The following is a 19,793-nucleotide window of genomic DNA, read 5'->3' as shown; positions in this document are numbered from 1 at the left end:
GGGTATATAGAAAGTAGAGCAGTGGGCTAAGCACACTCCTCTAAGGTGCATCACTGTTGATCGTCAGTGAGAAGAAGATGCTATCACCATATCTGCACGGATTGTGGTCTTCCGGTTAGAAAGTCAAGGATCCAATTGCAGAGGGAGGTACAGAGGCCCAGGTTCTGTAACTTCTCAGTCAGGATTGTGAGAATGATGATATTAAATGCTGAGCTATAGTCAATGAACAGCATCCTGACGTAGGTGTTTGTGTTGTCCAGGTGGTCTAAAGCCGTGTGAAGAGCCATTGAGTTTACATCTTCTGTTGACCTATTGTGGCGATTGGCAAATTGCATTGGGTCCAGGTCCTTGCTGAGACAGGAGTTCAATCTAGTCATGACCAACCTCTCAAAGCATTTAGTCACTGTAGATGTGAGTGCTGCCAGGTGATAGTCATTAAGGCAGCTCACATTATTCTTCTTAGGCACTGGTATAATTGTTGCCTTTTTGAAGCAAGTGGGAACTTCTGCCCAGAGCAGTGAGAGGTTAAAAATGCCCTTGAATACTCCTGCCAGTTGGTTGGCATATGTTTTCAGAGCCTTAGCAGTACCCCATCAGGACCTCCTGCCTTACAAGGGTTCACTCTCTTTAAAGACTGCCTAACATCGGCTCCGAGACAGAGATCACAGAATAATAAACATAATAGAGTCAGTGATAAAGACCGCACCAACTTGGGCGTGCATTAAGTGTGCAAAAGACACAAACTATGCAAATTAAAAAAGAAATAATAATTAATAAATAAGCAATATACAGTCGGCCCTCCTTATCTGCGAGTTCCGCATGCGCGAGTTCAACCAACTGCGAATCGAGAAAACCCGGAAGTGCTCTTCCAGCACTTGTTCGAACATGTACAGACTTTTTTTCTTGTCATTATTCCCTAAACAATGCAGTATAACAACTATTTTACATAGCATTTACATTGTATTAGGTACGATAAGTAATCTAGAGATGATTTAAAGTGTACGGGAGGATTTGCATAGGTTATCGTGGATCGGGATCGAAAAAAAACCGTAAGTTCTCTTACTAAGTAAGTCGGAACAGGTACATCCGGTATTATTTAGAGTCAGTCAAACGTTTGTCTTAGTGTATAGTATATATTTTACCTTTCTATGCATATAAAACACTTAAGAAACGTATGTTTCAGTGCTGGGCTCGGGAATGAAAATTCCCGAGTTCGATCCAGTGGCAGGTTGCTCCCGAGCGCGCTGTCCATCCCTGCCGGGTTGATGTGGAGGATCAAAAACCCAAAACCCCAAAACTCAGTAATTAAACCACTGCGTTGCTTAGTAATAATTGTAGCTTTCATCGGGGCAGGGATTTTCTCATTTTATCCTTTAAAATTGTTCCGATTGTTGACTGACTGTAGCCTAACACTTTTCCAATGACCGATGGCGTTTCACCTCTTTCCGATCACTTTATTATTTCCACTTTATCTTCAATTGTGATTATTTTCGTGAACAGAAACGCTGCGGATTCAGAGCTCCGCTGTCGGGTCCTAATGCCCACTGCACTGAGTCAAGTTAAATAAGGTCCGTGGTTCCGCTGGGTCCTAAGGCCCACCACACTTATAGACAGGTTGAATAAGGAACTTGAGCATCCACGTTTTTTGGTATCCACGAGGGGTCCCGAACCATCCCTCGCGGATAAGGAGGGCTGACTGTATATCGAGAACATGAGATGAAGAGTCCTTGAAAGTGAATCCATTGGTTGTGGGAACATTTCAATGGTGAGGTGAAGTTGAGTAGTTGTCCCCTTTGGTTCAAGAGATTGATAGTTGAGGGGTAATAACTATTCCTGAACCTTGTGGTGTGAGTCCTGATGATTCTGTACTACCTTCCTCATGGCAGCGAAAAGAGAGCACGTCCTTGTTGGTGGGGGTCTCTAATGATGGATGCTGCTTTTCTGCTTTTCATGTAGATGGTGGGAGAGGGCTTTACCTGTGATGTACTGGGCCTTATCCACTATTTTTGTAAGATTTTCCATTCAAGAGCATTGGTATTTCCATACCAGACTGTGATGCAGCCAGTCAATATACTCTCCACCACACATCCATAGAAGTTTGTCAAAGTTTTAGTTGTCATGCCAAATTTTCGCAAACTCCTGAGGAAGTGGAACACTACGATGCTTTCTTTGTAATTTCACTTACATGCTGGGCCCAGGACAGGTCCTCTAAAATCATAACACTAAGGAATTTAAAGTTGCTGACCCTCTCCAACTCTGATCCTCCGATGAGGACTGGCTCATGGACTCTGGTTTCTTCCTCCTGAAGTCAATTATTAGCTCCTTGGTCTTACTGACATTGGGCAAGAGGTTGTTGTTAAAGCACCACTTAGTCAGATTTTAAATATCCCTCCCTCCTTTTGCCCATATCCATATGTATTTGATATTGTGGTCAGTCCAGATTTGTTTCCCCACTTTGCTGGCCCCCACCTGTACAAAAAGAGAATTGCTTATGAAGCTTGAAGTGTTAATATATCATTCTTCTTTGTTATAGCATATTGAAACTTTTCTTTACAGGTTAGCAATTTGAAGAAAATTTTGAAAGGGATTCTGGATTATTATCATGAGGTGAGGTGATTTGCTTCTCATTAATAAAGTTTAAGAATGAACACTACAAATAGAAAGTTTAAATTGTGAGATTCTATAATCTGTAGAAAATGGCTAGCTATAATGTAAGAGCCATCTAAAATTTCAAATGTCCTTTGGTATGTGTATTAGTGAATTTTTATTCCATTGTTGTTATTTGCAGAGTGAAACTATTTATAATGGATGGATGTCACTAAGCTTGTAGCTCTCTGGTTATGCTGTTTTCTGAGATCTTCTGCGATTACAGCACCATATGACCTCTTGCACCCTATTTTTTCCAGTCATCAGTGAGGTTGTTGATGCTATGTGAACTGAATCTTCACCCTACCATAGCAACAATTGCTGTTTTTAAGTTTGCAGTCTATATGTATCATACAGTATGGAAGTAAATAAATGCTGAATGTTCCCCTCATTATATAATCAAGTACCAAAGAAAGCCTAAATAATCTTCCATCATTTTAAATGGATTACAGTTCTGTGCACTCTATTTAGATGCCCATGTCGACAATCTACTGTGTGTTTTTTATTGCAATTTCCATATGATTATGACTTATGTTTACATATGTATTTGAAAATCCGGATCTGTAGTTTTAAACAATTTAGTGTTGATGTCACTGCCCAGGCAGATACATATTTTCTATTGCAGAAAGTAGTTTTTTTTTAATCCACTGTAGTTTATGAGATGAAGTCCTTGTTATTCTTTGTAATCTGCCTGTCTCACTGCGTCTCCATGTTACTGTCAGGAAACCTAGGAGGGACAATAAGTACACACAGAACGCTGGAACGAACTCAGCAGGCCAGGCAGCATCTATGGAAAAGAGTATTGTCGACGTTTTAGGCCAAAACCCTTCCTCAGTTTTGTCAATGGGGGCCCAAAACTCAGAAATAGAAACCGAAATTAATTTTACAGAATTAACTTTTTACGTATTACTTTGCCAATTGAATTAATATTTTCCCTCAAGAACCAACTTTGATTTTAAGATAAGATAACAAAGTTTAGTGTTTTCTTTACATTTAAAATAACAAAAACCTTTTGGTAAGTATAATAGATTTGATCTGATTGAACAAAATTACTTCTGAGATAAGTTGTCTTTTACCATGTGGTGAAGTTTTCTACCATGATAGAACAAGGACCAACAGTACCTGTTTGACCAGTGAGCAAGAATGATGGAAACATGAGGTATATGATTGTTTCTCTGAGGTCGTCGCAGCTGTAGTGGAGTAGCCACTTTGAGAGAGGCTGTTTCTGAGGCTAAAGTGCTCTTGAGTTCAAAGTTCAGAGGCTTTGACAAAGGAGACTCCTCTGCACAGTGAGGTTGAGCAGGCAAAGCAAGGTTGTTCCTTGCCATTTTTGTCAGTAGTTGGAGGGATTAGTAATGGCCTTTTAGAAAGGGACCATCCTAGAATTTGTACTGGGAAGTGAGCCTGATCAGTGATCAAAATTTTGGCTGAGCACGTAAGGAAAGTGATCATAACTCTTTAGTGTTAAGATAATTATGGATAAAGATAAGACTGTACCTATGGGGTGGGGGCAGGGGTTCCATTTTTGGGGGAAACTGGATTATAATAATAGTAGGCTGGAACTGTGGCGAGCAGATTAGGAGCAGTTGCTTTTGAGTGAATCTACACCTGATAGCGACATTAGTGGGAAGAGGGGAATTATTAATGTCTCGGATGGCAATCCTGTATCATCTACAGGGATCTGGACCCAGAATGTTGACAATTCTTGCCTCCCCACCCTACAGATGTTACCCGGCTTGCTGAGTTCTTCCAGCAGATTGTAGCAAGAGACTTCGTAAGTTTAGTGGAAAAGGAAAAAAAAATAATTTGTTGGGTTAAGTCCAACATATGCATATGTAAAGGATGCTGGAGAGAATTAAAATAAGAAATTAGGAAGGTGTAAATGGGCCATGAAATGACCATGAACTATGGATGTAGGCAAAAGATGGGTAATGATAAGCCAGACAGCTTTACAGCTATAGTCAGGAAAATGCTTGAAGTTATCATTAAGGAAGAAATAATGAGACGTATGGATAGAAATGGTCCATCAGGCCGACTCAGCATGTATTCACGAGGGGCAGGTCCTGTTTCACAAACTTACTGGAGTTCTTTGAGGATATAATGGGCACTGTAGATAGAGAAGAACAGGTGCATATAGTATACTTGAATTTCCAGAAGGTATTCAATAAGGTGCTGCATAAAAGACATCCATAAGAAAATGATGCATGGAATTGGAGGTAAAGGATTAGTTAGGCAATAGAAGGCAAAGATTTGGGATAAATGGGTGTTTCTCTGACTGACAGTCTTTGGTGAGCCGAGAGGTCTGAGCTGGGCTGAGTGCAGCATATCTAAGTTTTCTTATGACACTAGGTTGAGTGGAAATGCAGAGAGTCTGCAGATTTATGTACAGTATATAGGTTAAATGAGTAGGAAAAGGTATGGCAGAGGGAGTACAATGCTGGTTAATGCGAGCTAATCCACTTTGGAAGGACAAGTAGAAGATCAGATTATTATTTAAAATGTGAAAGATTGCAGCATGCAGTTGTATAGAGGGACTTGGGCATGCATGGTAAAAGGTTGGTTTGCAGGCGCATCATGTTATCAGGAAGGCGAATGGAATGTTGGCCTTTATTGCTAAATGGACTGAATTTAAGAACTGGGTGGTAATACCGTAACTGTACAGGGTACTGGTGAACTGCACCTGTCTGCAGTACTGGTCCCCTTATTTGAGGCAAGATATACTGGCTTTGGAGGCTGTTCTCTGGGTTGATTCCGGTTACCTGGGACTATATTCGATGGAATTCAGAAGAATGGTAGGGGAACTTTTAGAAACATCAAATTATGAAAGGGGTAGAAATGATAGAGGCTGGAATAGATTGAAGGAAGAGATGAGATGAAACCACTTTTCCCAGAGAGTTGTGAATCTGGAATTCTCTGCCCAAGGAACCATTAGAGGCAACCTGATTAAATATATTTAAAATATAGTTAGCTAAGTTTTTGCATAGCAGAGGATTTGAGGATTATGAGGAAAAGGCAGGTAGGTGGAGCTGAGTTCACGGTCAGATGAGCCATGATTTTATTGAATGGTGGAGCAGGCGTGATGGACCAGATGGCCGCCTTATGATCTTATGTGATGCTTGTACATGTGTACTGCTCACAAACCCAAACCGAGGACAGCCCAATTCCTCGGAATTTTGAAGAATTATTTTCTCCAGAGATCGTGAGAATTGAAATACTTATGAATAAAATACAAATATTGCATATTTGGGTGTTATATTTGGATTTTCGCTGGGTAGTTTAAGGAAATACCTTCAGTCTGAAATTGATCCTGGACATCTTAATGAGTGCACTGTACACATTTCAACAGAGTTACAAATGACCAGAACGATTTAAATGGAAAAATAAGTAAAGCTATTTAATTTGTTTTCCAATATATTTCACTTCTGGAAACATGTTTAAGACAAACACTATAGTATAGTTTCACATTGATTGCATTCTGTAGTGTGTTTTTAATTCTAATGTTATCCCAAGTGCCAGTAGGAATTTATACCAGTAGACATAAATGATGTTAAATTTTGTCTTAATTTTTTTTAATAGGTGCTGGGGCAACAAATTACTGATTTCCCTCTGCCGGATGTTAATTTGATTGGAGAACACTCAGATGCAGCAGAACTTGGACGAATGTTACAACTCATTCTTGGCTGTGCTGTAAACTGTGAGCAGAAACAAGGTAACAATCACAAGATTACAATTTAATATCATGCTTGAGTGACCTTTCTAAGTGCAGATTGGTCATTGTGTTTAGCTACAGTGCTTGCACAGCAATAAACTTTGAATGTGACATATTTTAGGATGTCCTGAGGATATGATGATGTCCTATTAGTGTAAGTGCTTTCTTTAGATTGCAGTATACTATAACCATATAACAATTACAGCACGGAAACAGGCCATCTCGGCCCTTTCAGACTGTGCCGAACTCTTACCCTATCCTATTCTCACTGACCTGCACTCAGCCCATAATCCTCCAAAACTTTCCTGTCCATATATCTATCCAATTTAACTTTAAACAACAACATAGAACCTGCCTCAACCACTTCTGCTGGAAGCTCATTCCACACAGCTACCACTCTCTGAGTAAAGAAGTTCCCCCTCATGTTACCCCTAAACTTTTGCCCTTTAACTCTCAACTCATGTCCTCTTGTTTGAATCTCCCCTACTCTCAATGGAAAAAGCCTATCCATCTCAACTCTATCTATCCCCCTCATAATTTTAAATACCTCTATCAAGTCCCCCCTTAACCTTCTACGCTCTAAAGAATAAAGACCTAACATGTTCAACCTGTCTCTGTAACTTAGGAGATGAAACCCAGGCAACATTTTAGTAAACCTCCTCTGTACTCTCTCAATTTTATTGACGTCTTTCCTATAATTCGGTGACCGGAACTGTACACAATACTCTAGATTTGGCCTTACCAATGCCTTATACAAATTCAACATTACATCCCAATTCCTATACTCAATGCTCTGATTAATAAAGGCCAGCAAACCAAAAGCTTTCTTCACCACCCTATCCACATGAGATTCCATCTTCAGGGAACTATGCACCATTATTCCTAGATCCCTCTGTTCTAAAGCATTCTTTAATGCCCTACCATTTACCATGTATGTCCTGTTTTGATTAGTTCTACCAAAATGTAGCACCTCACACTTACCAGCATTAAACTCCATCTGCCATCTTTCAGCCCACTTTTCTAACTGTCCTAAATCTCTCTGCATGTTTTGAAAACCTACCTCATCATCCACAACACCACCTATCTTAGTATCATCTGCACACTTACTAATCCAACTTACCACCCCATCATCCAGATCATGAATATATATTATGAACAGTATTGGACCCGGTAGAGATCCTTGAGGCACACCGGTACAGATCCTTGAGGCACACCGCTACACACCGTCCTTCAATCTGACACACGGTTATCCACCACTACTCTCTGTTGTCTCCCATCTAGCCACTGCTGAATCCATTTTACTACTTCCATATTAATGCCTAATGATTGAACCTTCCTAACTAGCCTTCCGTGTGGAACCTTGTCAAAGGCCTCACTGAAGTCCATATAGACAATATCCACCGCTTTACGCTCGTCAACTTTCTTAGTAACCTCATAAAAAATTTCAATAAGATTTGTCAAACATGACCTTCCACGCACAAATCCATGTTGACTGTTGATATTTTTTATTTAGATGAAAATGTTTAAAATGAACAATGTGAAAGAATAAGCTATATGTAGGAAATGTATAAAGAAGGTACTAAGACAACAAGTCTTTGGGACATAGTGAAGGGCTTTGTAAATATATGAATAAAACTAAGGATGAGTTGGGCCACTTAAGACATGAAAAGAAATTTCTTTTGTAAGTTGAGAAACGGCAGTCTTACCAGTTAAGTATTTTGGCTCAGTTTTCAAAGAAGAACATGGAATTGATAATTGAAGGACACATAAGGGAGATGGGGACAGCAAACAGGATGAGAATGAATAAGGAATAAGAACTTGTAATGAGAAAAATTCTGAATATGGGAATGAGAGAGCTGATTAAAAATCTAGATAGCATTTTTTAGTAGTTTTGGCTACTTTGGCTAATCATGTCATCAAGCTAAAGGCCTGTTTAAGACAGTTGTATTTATCAAGAAATATTGCAGAAACAAACTCTGTCTTATCTTTATGTATCGATCATACCAACTTGCAAATCACACATGGCTGCGTTACTACCATTAGGCCTTTACTACATTTGGATCTTTGATTAACTGGCAATTGGTTAGCTCTAGGTCCATGTTGCTCCCAGCAATTAAGAATGTAGTGCCATAATGCATCTCACATAACATGCCTACTTTTGGTTGCAGCATATGGTGCAGCTATATCTGTACTTCAAACAGCAAGCCTTATCTCCTCAAGATTTTCTGCTGATTGATCATTGATTATGAGGATTATCATTGCTTATTTACTGTCATCATTAAAGCGAAACAAACTAAATCTTAAAAATATAGTTTATCAGCAGCTCATAAACTGAAGAGGATCAAAGGAAAGAGTTTGGGGAAACTGATAGATAAGAGTTTGAAATGAGTAAGTATAGTTATCAGCCAAAAAAGTTAAAGCATAGAGGAAGAAGGCAGGGGAATGAGATGTATGAATTGCTTGAAGAAAGCAAGCACAATGGGCTGAAAACCTCTATGTGAAATTACATAATTCATACATAATTTCCCCATCAGCTAATTTTAAGCAACAGTACCTTTTCTTTGACTTGCATCCTCAGTGCTGCTGGAATTGGTCAAATATGATATTTTATGCTGCGGTAATTTTCATAGTAATACAGGTAAATGGCTAATTACCAATTAGGTTATTAGCCATTTACGTGCATTATTATGAAAATTACTGCTGATGGAGGGCTTTTCACCAGAATATTAGAATATTGAATGAAACGTGCAGCTAATTAAAGGCAAGTAAAATAGTTCTCATGCTCTCATTTTTGTTATGACGTAGAAGGAAGCCATTCAGTGATCAAATGGATGTTGGCTGTTAGTGCACTCTTGTTACCCCACTCATTTCAGTGTAATCTATTCTGTTTTGATGCTCATCATCTCTCCCCAGTTCTCCTGCCATCTGCTTACACTAGAGGCAATTTCCAAAAGCCAGTTAACCCATCAGCACATCTATAGGATGTGTGAGGAAACCAGAGCACCCGGTGGAAACTTGTTACCACAGGGAAAATGTGCAAAATCCACCCAATAATTTCAGAGTTACTGGAGTTCTGCTCTAATATTTATTCTAACGGACCATTGGGACATTCTCAATATAGCTTAAGGGCATCAGCCTACTTTGTAGGTTTTAACTTGGAGTCTGAAACTAGCAGGTTCTCGGGGTCCTTGATATCCTGATAATCTGTATACACCAAAGGAAAATGCTGCAGCAGTTGAAGATCCTCTGTTTTGATGAAGTGTCTTTGACCTGAAATGTTATTGTTTCTTTTCCCAACAGATGCTGCCAAATCTGCTCAGTATTTCCAGCATTTTTGTTTAGATTTTCATGCTGCATGAAAAACATTGTTTTCCTTTTATCACCATTATGTGTCGCATCTGTCACCATTTTCAAGATACGTATCATGCCTAGCACAGAAAAAGTTGAAAACATCTTGAATTTTGTATTTGCTAGGCCGTCTCATGAAAGGTTGTTTAAGATTGAAAGTTACCAATTCAAAAATACAGGAAATTAGTTTTTTAAAATCTAATGAACTGTCTTCAAAAGGGGCATTTTTCTTCATATTCTTTCTTACACCAAAAAATTGTTCAAGTGCATGATTGTAGATATTCACTGATTCATTAGACTCAATACATGAGGAAAAGTTTTGTTACTTATAACATATAATTGTATATCATGATTACATCCAGTTAAACAGCACAAATTCAATGTTTTTTCAGAACAAATACAAACAATCATGATGATGGAAGAATCTGTTCAGCATGTTGTCATGGCAGCCATTCAGGAGGTATGTTGTACTTGCATGTCACCTACTTTTAAAATACTTTCTTTTGCTATGCTACACTCCTTTTTGTTGTGTTGAAGGCGATTGAATTTAAATACCATCAGAGGAAATTTTTGGCTATAGACTCAATGTTGTCCTTAAAAAGCTGAAAATGTACTTTCAACTGAAGATCTGAAAATATTTAACTTGATCACTGTACTAATTGTATATTGTGATCTCCTCTTGGGAACCAAATCCTGACTTTTAAAACTGTCAATATTATCAAAACTCCCCAGACTCTTCTGGCCTTGCAAACTTCAGTTTTATTTCTAGTGTCTTCTTTCTGTCCTTGAACGTATTAGCACCTCATAGATCCATACCTAGCTGTATTGTAACTTCCTATTTAAGTCTCTGCTTGTGTGATCAAAATACTTCAACCAAAATCCCAAGCAAAAATAAAGTCTAGTACAAAATTTCTCACTTTCTTCTCTACACTTAACCCAGTCAAACCACAGTATTCCCTCCATGAAGTTTCTCTTACATTAATCAATGGACTGGTGTAACTTGTTTCTCCTATTAACTGTTCTATCATGGCAATATAATTCCTAGCTTTGTGTTTGTTTTCCTTCCTTCTCCATGCCATTTTCTTCTTTGTTATTGGCAACACACCCCTTTGCACAGAACCACTTTCCATTCAAATATAAAATCCAGACTTTGCAGTCTCTAAGTCATCTTCAGCAGAGTTTAGCTTCTGTTTGTATATTTCTATTACGGAGATTACCCTACTTTACTCTCTGTATTTCTTGCCTCCTTTATCTTCCACTGCATCTATCTTAGGTGCCATTATCACATCAGTCAATTACTTTAATGCAAATACAAAATACTGTGGTTTTGGAAATTTGAAACAAAACCAGGCAATGGTTTGGGAAAGAGAAACAAAAACTGACACGTCAATAACTTTTCATGAGAACTTGGGTAAGCATCTTTGTTTCCATTTTAGTTATTTCATTACACTACTGACCACTTTTCTACCTTTCACCCTGTATGTATCATCTCAGTTAAAACTATTTATCCCATACAGGCTGCTGAGTTTCAGATTTCATGACTTTACATTTGCTTAAATTTAGACCCCATTGCCTTAATCTTCTGTGATGCGGCACCTTTAGCCCCATCTAGAACATTTTGGACATCTTGATTCTGATTTATTGTACATTTGTGCACTTCTTTCACTTTGCTCTGCCATTTGGCAGCTGTGCCTTTAGTTGCATAAGCCCATACTGCCCTTCTCCATCAAACTTCCTACCTTTTTCTTCTTTTTGAGATCTCACGACTTTTCTAAATTAGTGAAACACCTAATGAGGTTTTGTATTCTAAAGGCACTAAATATTAATTACATTTTACACAAAAATTTGACTGTTTAATATTTATAAAAGGAAAGATACACTCTGAAAAGACCTCATTTTATAGAGATCCCAACTCATGCTGGGTCTTCACCATTCCCTCTGAACTTCCCCTCTCTGAGGCAGAACGTTCTGACCTCAGTAAGGGCCTCACTTTTGTACCCCTGTGCCCACACCTCAGCGAGTGATGCTGAGCTCTTCTTCTGCCGCCTCTGTCTCTGAGCCTACTTCTTTTGCAAGGACTCTCCACTTCGCACCGCTGACCCCTTCTCCCACCTTCAACTGTCCTCCTCTTCCTGGACACTCTGCTTTGGTCTTCTGCCTGCTCTGGATCTTTTTTTTTGCCAACAATGGGACATCAACTGTCTCAACTTCAACACTCCTCCCTCCAATTCCAACCTCACCTCTTCTGAATGCTCTGCTCTCCACTCCATCTGTACTAATCTGAACCTCACCATTAAACCTGCAGATAAGGGGAGAGGGGTTCTATAGTAATCTAGCGTACTGACCTCCACCTTGCTGAGGCCCAGTGACAACTCTTAACACCTCCTCTTTCTTACCCCTCGAACAGGACCCCAGTAAGGAGCACCAGGCCATACTCTCCCACACCATCACTGACCTTATTAGCTCTGGGGATTTCCCACCCACTGCCACCAACCTCATAGTTCCCACACACCACACATCCTGTTTCTACCTCCTACCCAAGATCCACAAACCTGCTTGTCCAGGTAGACCCATTGTTTCAGCTTGTTCCTGCCCCACTGAAATCATATTTGCATACTCTGTTTTATCCCCTCTAGTTCAGTCCCTTCCTACCTACATCCTTGACACTTCACGCACTCTGGATCTTTTCAATGATTTCAAGTTCCCTGGCCCCCATCATCTGATTTTCACTATGGATATCCTGTCCCTATGCACCTCTATCCCCCATCAGGAGGGTCATAAAGCTCTCTGCTTCTTTCTTGATAACAGACCCAACCTGTTCCCCTCTACCACCACTGTCCTCTGTATGGTGGAACTTGTTCTCACTCTTAATAATTTCTCCTTTGGCTCATCCCACTTCCTTCAAACAAAAGTTGTAGCCACGGGCACACACATGGGTCCCAGCTATGCCTGCCTTTTTGTTGGCTACGTGGAACAGTCTATATTCCAAGCCTACACTGGTGTCCATCCCCCACTTTTCCTATGCTACTTTGGTGCTGCTTCCTGCACCCATGCAGAGCTTGTCGAATTCATCAACTTTGCCTCCAGCTTCCACCCTGCCCTCATATTTTGCTGGTCCATTTTTTGACATCTCCCTCCCCTTTCTTGATCTCTTTGTCTCTGTCTATGGAGACAGCTTATCTACTGATGTCTATTATAAACCCACAGTCTCTCACAGCTACTTGGACTGTATCTCTTCCCACCCTGTTACTTGTAAAAACACCATCCCCTTCTCTCAATTTTGTCTGTGTTACATCTGGTCTCAGGATGTCTTTTCATTCCAGAACAAAGGTGATGTCCTCCTTTTTCAAAGAAAGGGGCTTCCCCTTCCTCTATCAACGCTGCCCTCAACCGCATCTCTTCCATTTCACTCACGTCTGCTCTCACCCCATCCTTCTGCCACCCTACTAAGGATAGGGTTCCTCTTGTCCTTGCCTCCCACCCCATCAGCTCCACATCCAGCACATAATTCTCCAGAATTTCTTCCATCTTCAAAGGGATCCCACCACCAAGTGCATCTTTTTCTCTCCCCTTCTCCCCCCCTCACCCAGCTTTCTGCATGGATTGCTCCTTGTGTGACTCCCTTGTCCATTCATCCCTCCCCACTGACCTCCCTCCTGGTACTTATCTTTGTAAGCAGAACAAGTGGTACACCTGCCCCTACACCACCTCCCTCACTACCATTCAGAGCCCCAAGCAGTCCTCCAGGTGAGCCAATACTTCACCTGTGAGTCTGTTGGAGTCATATACTAAGTTCAGTTCTCCTGGTGTGGCCTCCTGTTTATCAGTGAGATCCGATGTAGATTGGGAAACCACTTCGCTGAGCACCTATGTTCTGTTTGCTAGAAGAAGTGGTATCTCCCAGTGGCCACTCTTTTTAATTCCACTTCCTATTCCCATACTGATATGTCAATCCATGGCCTCCTCTACTGTTGTGATGAGGCCACATTCAGTTTGGAGGAATAATGCCTTATATTTGGTCTGGGTAGCCTCCAACCTGATGGCATTTCTCTTTCTTTATTAATCTTTTTATTGATTTGGAAAGAGCATGTATACAAACAAGAGGAGAATTCTCAAATATATATATCGATAACAATGCAAACAGAAAGTGAAATAGACATTATCAAAATCATACATAGTATTAAGCAAATATGCAATATATAATAAAAAAAGACAACTAATTCTCCTCTTATCAATTCATAGAGGAAAAAAAAACTTTAAATTTTTAAAATGAGAAGAAAAAAAATCCTCACTACACTATAAGAAAAAAGGGGGAAAAAAGGGGGACTGAGCAGTCCATTCTGAGGATATGACTTTCTGATCAAGATTAAAACTTGGGAAAAAAAAGTAATTGAAAGAGTAATAAATCAAATCAAATGAAAATAATTAATAAAAGGTCGCCAGATTTGCTCAAATTTAAAGGATGTATCAAATGTCCGACTTATTTTCTCTAAATTTAAACAGGACATAATGGAGGAAAGCCAAAAAAAGACAGTAGGTGAATTAGAATCCTTCCACTTCAATAAAATGGCTCTCCTAGCCAATAAAATTGAGAAGGCTATCATATGTTGAGTGGAAACAGGAATATTTCCTGCTTCCGATGGGATAATCCCAAAGATTGCTGTAAGTAAATTAGGTTGTAGATCCAGATCCAAGACTTTTGATAGCGTTTTTAAAAACATCTCTCCAAAAATTATCTAGCTTTATACAAGACCAAAACATATGAGTTTTTAAAAATTTTGGAAGGGACCCTTATTTCATTCTTTATCAGTAAGTAAAATAGTCATAGTCATACTTTATTGATCCCGGGGGAAATTGGTTTTCGTTACAGTTGCACCATAAATAATAAGTAGTAATAGAACCATAAATAGTTAAATAGTAATATGTAAAATTATGCCAGTAAATAAAAGGGGTATCTATTTTTATTAATGCTAAAATCCCTTTTGTTCATTTTAACACTGTTACTGATTTAATTGGAAGATATTTAATTGTTACTGGTCTGTTATGTGGTCAAAAGGTGGCTTTGGTGTGTGTCTATGCACCTAATATAAATAGCCCTGAATTTTTTAAGAAGCTATTTTCTGTGTGCCGCATTTAAATGAATATAAGTTGATTATGGGCGGTGACTTTAACTGCTGTCTCAATCCGTCGATTGACAGATCGTCTACCAATCCGTCGCTTCCTAATAAAGGTGCGACTTGTATTAATTCTTTTATATTAGAATACGGTTTGGTGGATATTTGGTGTTTTAGACATCCTAAAGAAAAAGATTTTTCTTTTTTTTCCCCACATGTATACCATAAATATTCAAGAATTGACTATTTTTTGCTGGACATGCGATTGGTGCCCTCTGTTGCAGATTGTGTGTATGATATGATTGCGTTGTCAGATCATGCACCTATGAAACTAACTTTGAAGTTTTCTGATATTCTGAAGTTACCTCAGTGGAGATTTAATGTTTCATTGCTACAAGATTCAACCTTTGTAAATTTTATTATAGAGCAAATTTCTCTATTTTTTGAATTAAATACAACTGAGGGAAATGTCAAATTTGGTTATTTGGGATACAGTGAAATCTTTTCCTGGGGACAGATAATTTCATATTCAGTAAGTTTAAGGAGGAAAACCAAGGTGGAATTTTTAGTGATTACTAGTAGGATTAAAGAAATAGATAAAGTTTATTCAGTAATGCCTAGTGAAGATCTCTTTAAGGAAAGGGTGGAACTCCAAACACAGCATGATTTGCTTTTGACTTTTCCCGTTGAGCAGCAACTTCTTAAGTCTAAAAGTCAATTTTATATACATGGAGACAGGTCAATTTTATATACATGGAGACAAATTATTGGCTAGTCAATTAAAAGCAAATATGGCTAGAAGACAGATCCTGAAAATATGAAGACCTGATAGAACTGAAACGGTAGATCCTTATGAAATTAATAAGGTATTTATGGATTTCTAATCTTTATAAATCTGGACTTTCAGACAATATTACTTTTATGAATAGATTTTTGCAAAAATTGAATATACCTAAAATTTCTATTCAAGATATGAATAAATTAGATGCACCTATTACAACAAGAGGAAATAGCAAGGGCTATATCCTCTTCCCAACCAGGTAAGGCTCCAGGACCGGATGGATATACAGTGGAATTTTATAAGACTTTCACTGAAATACTAACCCCTCATTTATGTCAAATTTTCACTGACTCTATATCCTCTGGGATTCTCCTGAAAACTTTTTATGAAGCATCAATCTCATTAATTCCTAAAAAAGGTAAAGATTTATCTGAATGCGTTTCCTATAGACCAATCTCCCTACTGAATGTGGATTTTAAAATTCTTTCTAAGATCTTGGCTAATAGACTTGAGATTATTTTACCTAGTGTTATTTCCAATGATCAAACTGGATTTATTAAAAATAGATATTCACATTTTAACATTCAAAGATTATTAAACATTATTCAGTCTTCTCCATCTAAAGAATCTGAATGTGTTGTTTCTCTTGATGCAGAGAAAGCTTTTGATAGGGTGGAGTGGTTTTACTTATTTGAGGTTTTGGAAAGATTTAATTTTGGTCCGGGATTTATTTCCTGGATCAAATTGATCTATCACGCCCCTATGGCTGTGGTTATGATTAATAATCAAAAATCTCCTTACTTTAGATTATACAGGGGTACTAGGCAGGGATGTCCTCTTAGCCCTTTATTATTTAACTTGGCTTTAGAACCCCTTGCTATTGCTCTTAGAGATTTTAATACTGTTCAGCGTATTAAGAGAGGGGACAAAGTACACAAGGTTTCGTTGTATGCAAGTGACCTGTTAGTTTATATTTCAGATCCTAGGAAATCTATTCTTTCTATGTTATCTATATTTTCTGAATTTAGTAGTTTTTCTGGATATAAATTAAATTTACATAAAAGTGAGTTATTTCCCATTACTTGGATCAAAATCATCAAGTACCTTTTAGTATTGCTTAAAATTACTTTACTTATCTTGGTATTAAAATTACTAAAAATTTTAAGGACCTCTGTAAATATAATTTTCTCCCATTAATTGATTACACCCAACAAATGCTTTCTAAATGGTCACTTATGACATTATCATTAATAGGTTGAATTAATGCTATTAAAATGATAGTTCTACTGAAATTCTTACATATATTTCAGGCAGTTCCTTCCTTTGTTCCTAAAATGTTTTTTGACAGAATAGCCTCGATAATCTTATCTTATATTTGGAATAATAAAAATCCTAGATTGAGTAAACCCTTATTGCAAAAATTTAAAAAGGATGGTGGTATGGCTTTGCCAAATTTTAGAATGTGTTATTGGGCAATTAATATTCAATACATTACTTTTTGGATTCATTACTCAGACATACCTGAATGTCCTTCATAGTTGGATTTGGAGGAAAACTCAGTGAAGGGGTTCTCTTTGGCCTCTTTACTGGGAGCTCCTCTTCCCTTTTTGTTTTCTAAGATTAGTTGACAAGATTGTATTCATATTATTAAACATATATCAAGAATTTGGTTTCAGTTTCGTAGATTTTTTGAGTTAAATAATTTTGTTCTTTCTAGTAATATCCATCTCAATTATATTTTTAAATCATCAATTTTGGATAAGACCTTTTTAATTTGGAAAACCAAGGGAATAACAACTTTTTCAGATTTGTTTTTAGGGATTTGTTTAATGTCTTTTTCTCAGTTAGTGGATAAATATGATTTATCTAATGTACACCTTTTTAGATATTTACAAATTAGGAATTTCTTACGTGGTTTGCTGCCAAATTACCCTTCTGCTTATCCACCTAATATGACAGATGCTCTCTTTCAGCTTAAACCACTTCAAAAAGGATTGAAAGCTATAATTTATGAACAATGATTGAATTTACAAATGATATCTGATGATAACATTAAATGTGCTTGGGAACTTGAATTTCAAGAGTCACTTTCAGATAATCAATGGAGTAGAATTTTTCATTTGGTTAATAACTCATCTAATTGTGCCCGTCATTCCTTGATACAGTTCAAGGTAGTACATTGGGCCTATATGTCAAAGGATAAACTAGCACGTATTTTTTCCAACATTAATCCTATCTGTGACAGATGTAATATTGAGGTGGCCACTTTAACTAATATCGATTTCTCAAACTTCGGGTAATTGCCAACCCTGCCCCCCCCCCTTCACCATTCTTCATCACCTTTCCCCTCTCTCACCTTATCTCCTTGCCTGCCCATTGCCTCCTCCTTTCTTTCTTCCATGACCTTCTGTCCTATTAGATTTCCCCCTTCTCCAGTTTTTACCAATCAACTTATCGGCTTTTAACTTCACCCTGCTTCTCTCCCCCCGCCCCCCCCCACCAGTTTCACCTGTCACATTGTGTTTCTCCCTCCCCTCCTGCACCTTTTAAACCTACTCCTCATCTTTTTTTTCTCCAATCCTGCTGAAGGGTTTTGGCCCGAAACGTTGATGATACTCTTTTCCATAAATGCTGCCTGGCCTGCTGAGTTCATCCTGCGTTTTGTGTGTGTTGTTTGGATTTCCAGCATCTGCAGATTTTTTTCTTGTTTGTCATTTTATAGAGATTATTTCTTGATGAACAAATTTTTAAAAAATCAGTATTATACTCTAAAATACATTTGTTTTAAATCTCTGATTAAGTAGTTTCCAGAGTGCATTAATACATTTTGAAAATGGAAGTTGAAACTTCACTTCTGTGATTTGAATTTCAAGTTGACATCTCATTGTGAATTGTGAGAAAACTGAACCATTGACTTTTGGATTACGTATTACAACACATACATGTCCACATCCTTGGGGAATGTTAAGAGATCACACTGTAACTAAAAAAAAAAGAAGTACTTCTAATGTTCTGCAAAATACTTAATTCTCACTTTCACTATAACTCAGCTTAATTTATAATTTGCTTCATTGCTGTTTGTAGAGCTTTTCTTGCTAACAAACTTATTTAAGTATCAGCCAACTTTCAAATAGGTATATTGATAAACTTAACTGTGATTAAGTTTACAAAATTTGGGGTCTTGTTCGTAATTGCATCCATTATCTAGTCAGAGGAGAGGATTTAGAAATTTGATTATTTTACTTCTTTTCTCCATTTGTAGAGTTTGAGAAGGTATGTACATATGTCCTCACAAAGGCTCCGTGAAATTAAATAGTTTATTTAATTTAACCCTTATTTTAAGTGGGAACAGTTTAAGCCGCTTTCTTAACTTGTACTTGTTTGATTAATTTATTGTATTTTTTACAGTTCAATTGCATTTTATACTTACAGCTCATGAGTAAAGAAACACCAGCATCAATTGGTAATGATGCTTATCTGGACCTTGATCGCCAGGTAAGAGCATAGAAATAGGCTTAGTTCAGTCAGCCTCTTGAGTCTGATTAACCTTACAGTTAGATCCTGATTGATTTGTACCTCAATACATTTTGTTCCATATTGCTTTACATTTAGTATCAAAACCTGCATTTCTTCTTGCATACACCATATTTTAAGAAGAATGTTTTAGGCTGCTTCTGCTCCAGATTATGTAAACAAGTTATTCCCAATTTCAAAGTTCAGATTGAGATTTGATAGGACAGAATAATTGTAATACCATGCAGGAATTTTCAAATCATCCAAAAGTTGCAAGTTCTGAGAACATAGTCAACATTCCTTTTTTCTTGATTTTTGCATCATGAACTTGCTTTTAATGAGTTCTTTGTAACCCTTGCTCCATTGTTCTTGGTTCCACAGCATGAAAGATATATCTAATTTGTCATTCAAAGCAGACTCTAATCTTTAGAGGACTCCAAGCTAATTGTGATTGTACATAACTTGGAGTGTATGTTAAATACAGAAGGAACGGGATAGGTTCCATACCAATTTGATAAGGACACATTCTGTCGTCCTCGGTGAAATAAGCTGTGCTAATATAAGCTACTTGTGGCAACTATGAGTGAAAATATGTGGTGGAAAAAGTAAGTAAAATCTTGGGTTGTATCATCAGAAAGGGAAAGCAGAAATCTCTGAAACGATTAATTTCAAATACCCAACC

The 19,793-nt window shown here is 37.8% G+C and overlaps 1 protein-coding gene across 4 annotated transcripts in view; it reads left to right on the top strand.

Annotated features, from left to right (window-relative positions):
* The window catches only part of hook3 (hook microtubule-tethering protein 3), a 108,442-nt gene that overhangs the window by 24,811 nt on the left and 63,838 nt on the right, over positions 1 to 19,793 (top strand). For all 4 annotated transcript variants that reach the window (XM_063046712.1, XM_063046713.1, XM_063046714.1 and 1 more), the window contains exons 4-7: positions 2,557 to 2,607; positions 6,223 to 6,355; positions 10,096 to 10,163; positions 19,031 to 19,093. In XM_063046712.1, the coding sequence (XP_062902782.1) occupies positions 2,557 to 2,607; positions 6,223 to 6,355; positions 10,096 to 10,163; positions 19,031 to 19,093 (315 nt within the window). The remainder of the gene's footprint in view (positions 1 to 2,556; positions 2,608 to 6,222; positions 6,356 to 10,095; positions 10,164 to 19,030; positions 19,094 to 19,793) is intronic.

This window comes from Mobula hypostoma, chromosome 4, assembly GCF_963921235.1.
Source record: "Mobula hypostoma chromosome 4, sMobHyp1.1, whole genome shotgun sequence".
Taxonomy (NCBI): domain Eukaryota; kingdom Metazoa; phylum Chordata; class Chondrichthyes; order Myliobatiformes; family Myliobatidae; genus Mobula; species Mobula hypostoma.
This window is presented reverse-complemented; position numbering and strand designations above follow the sequence as displayed.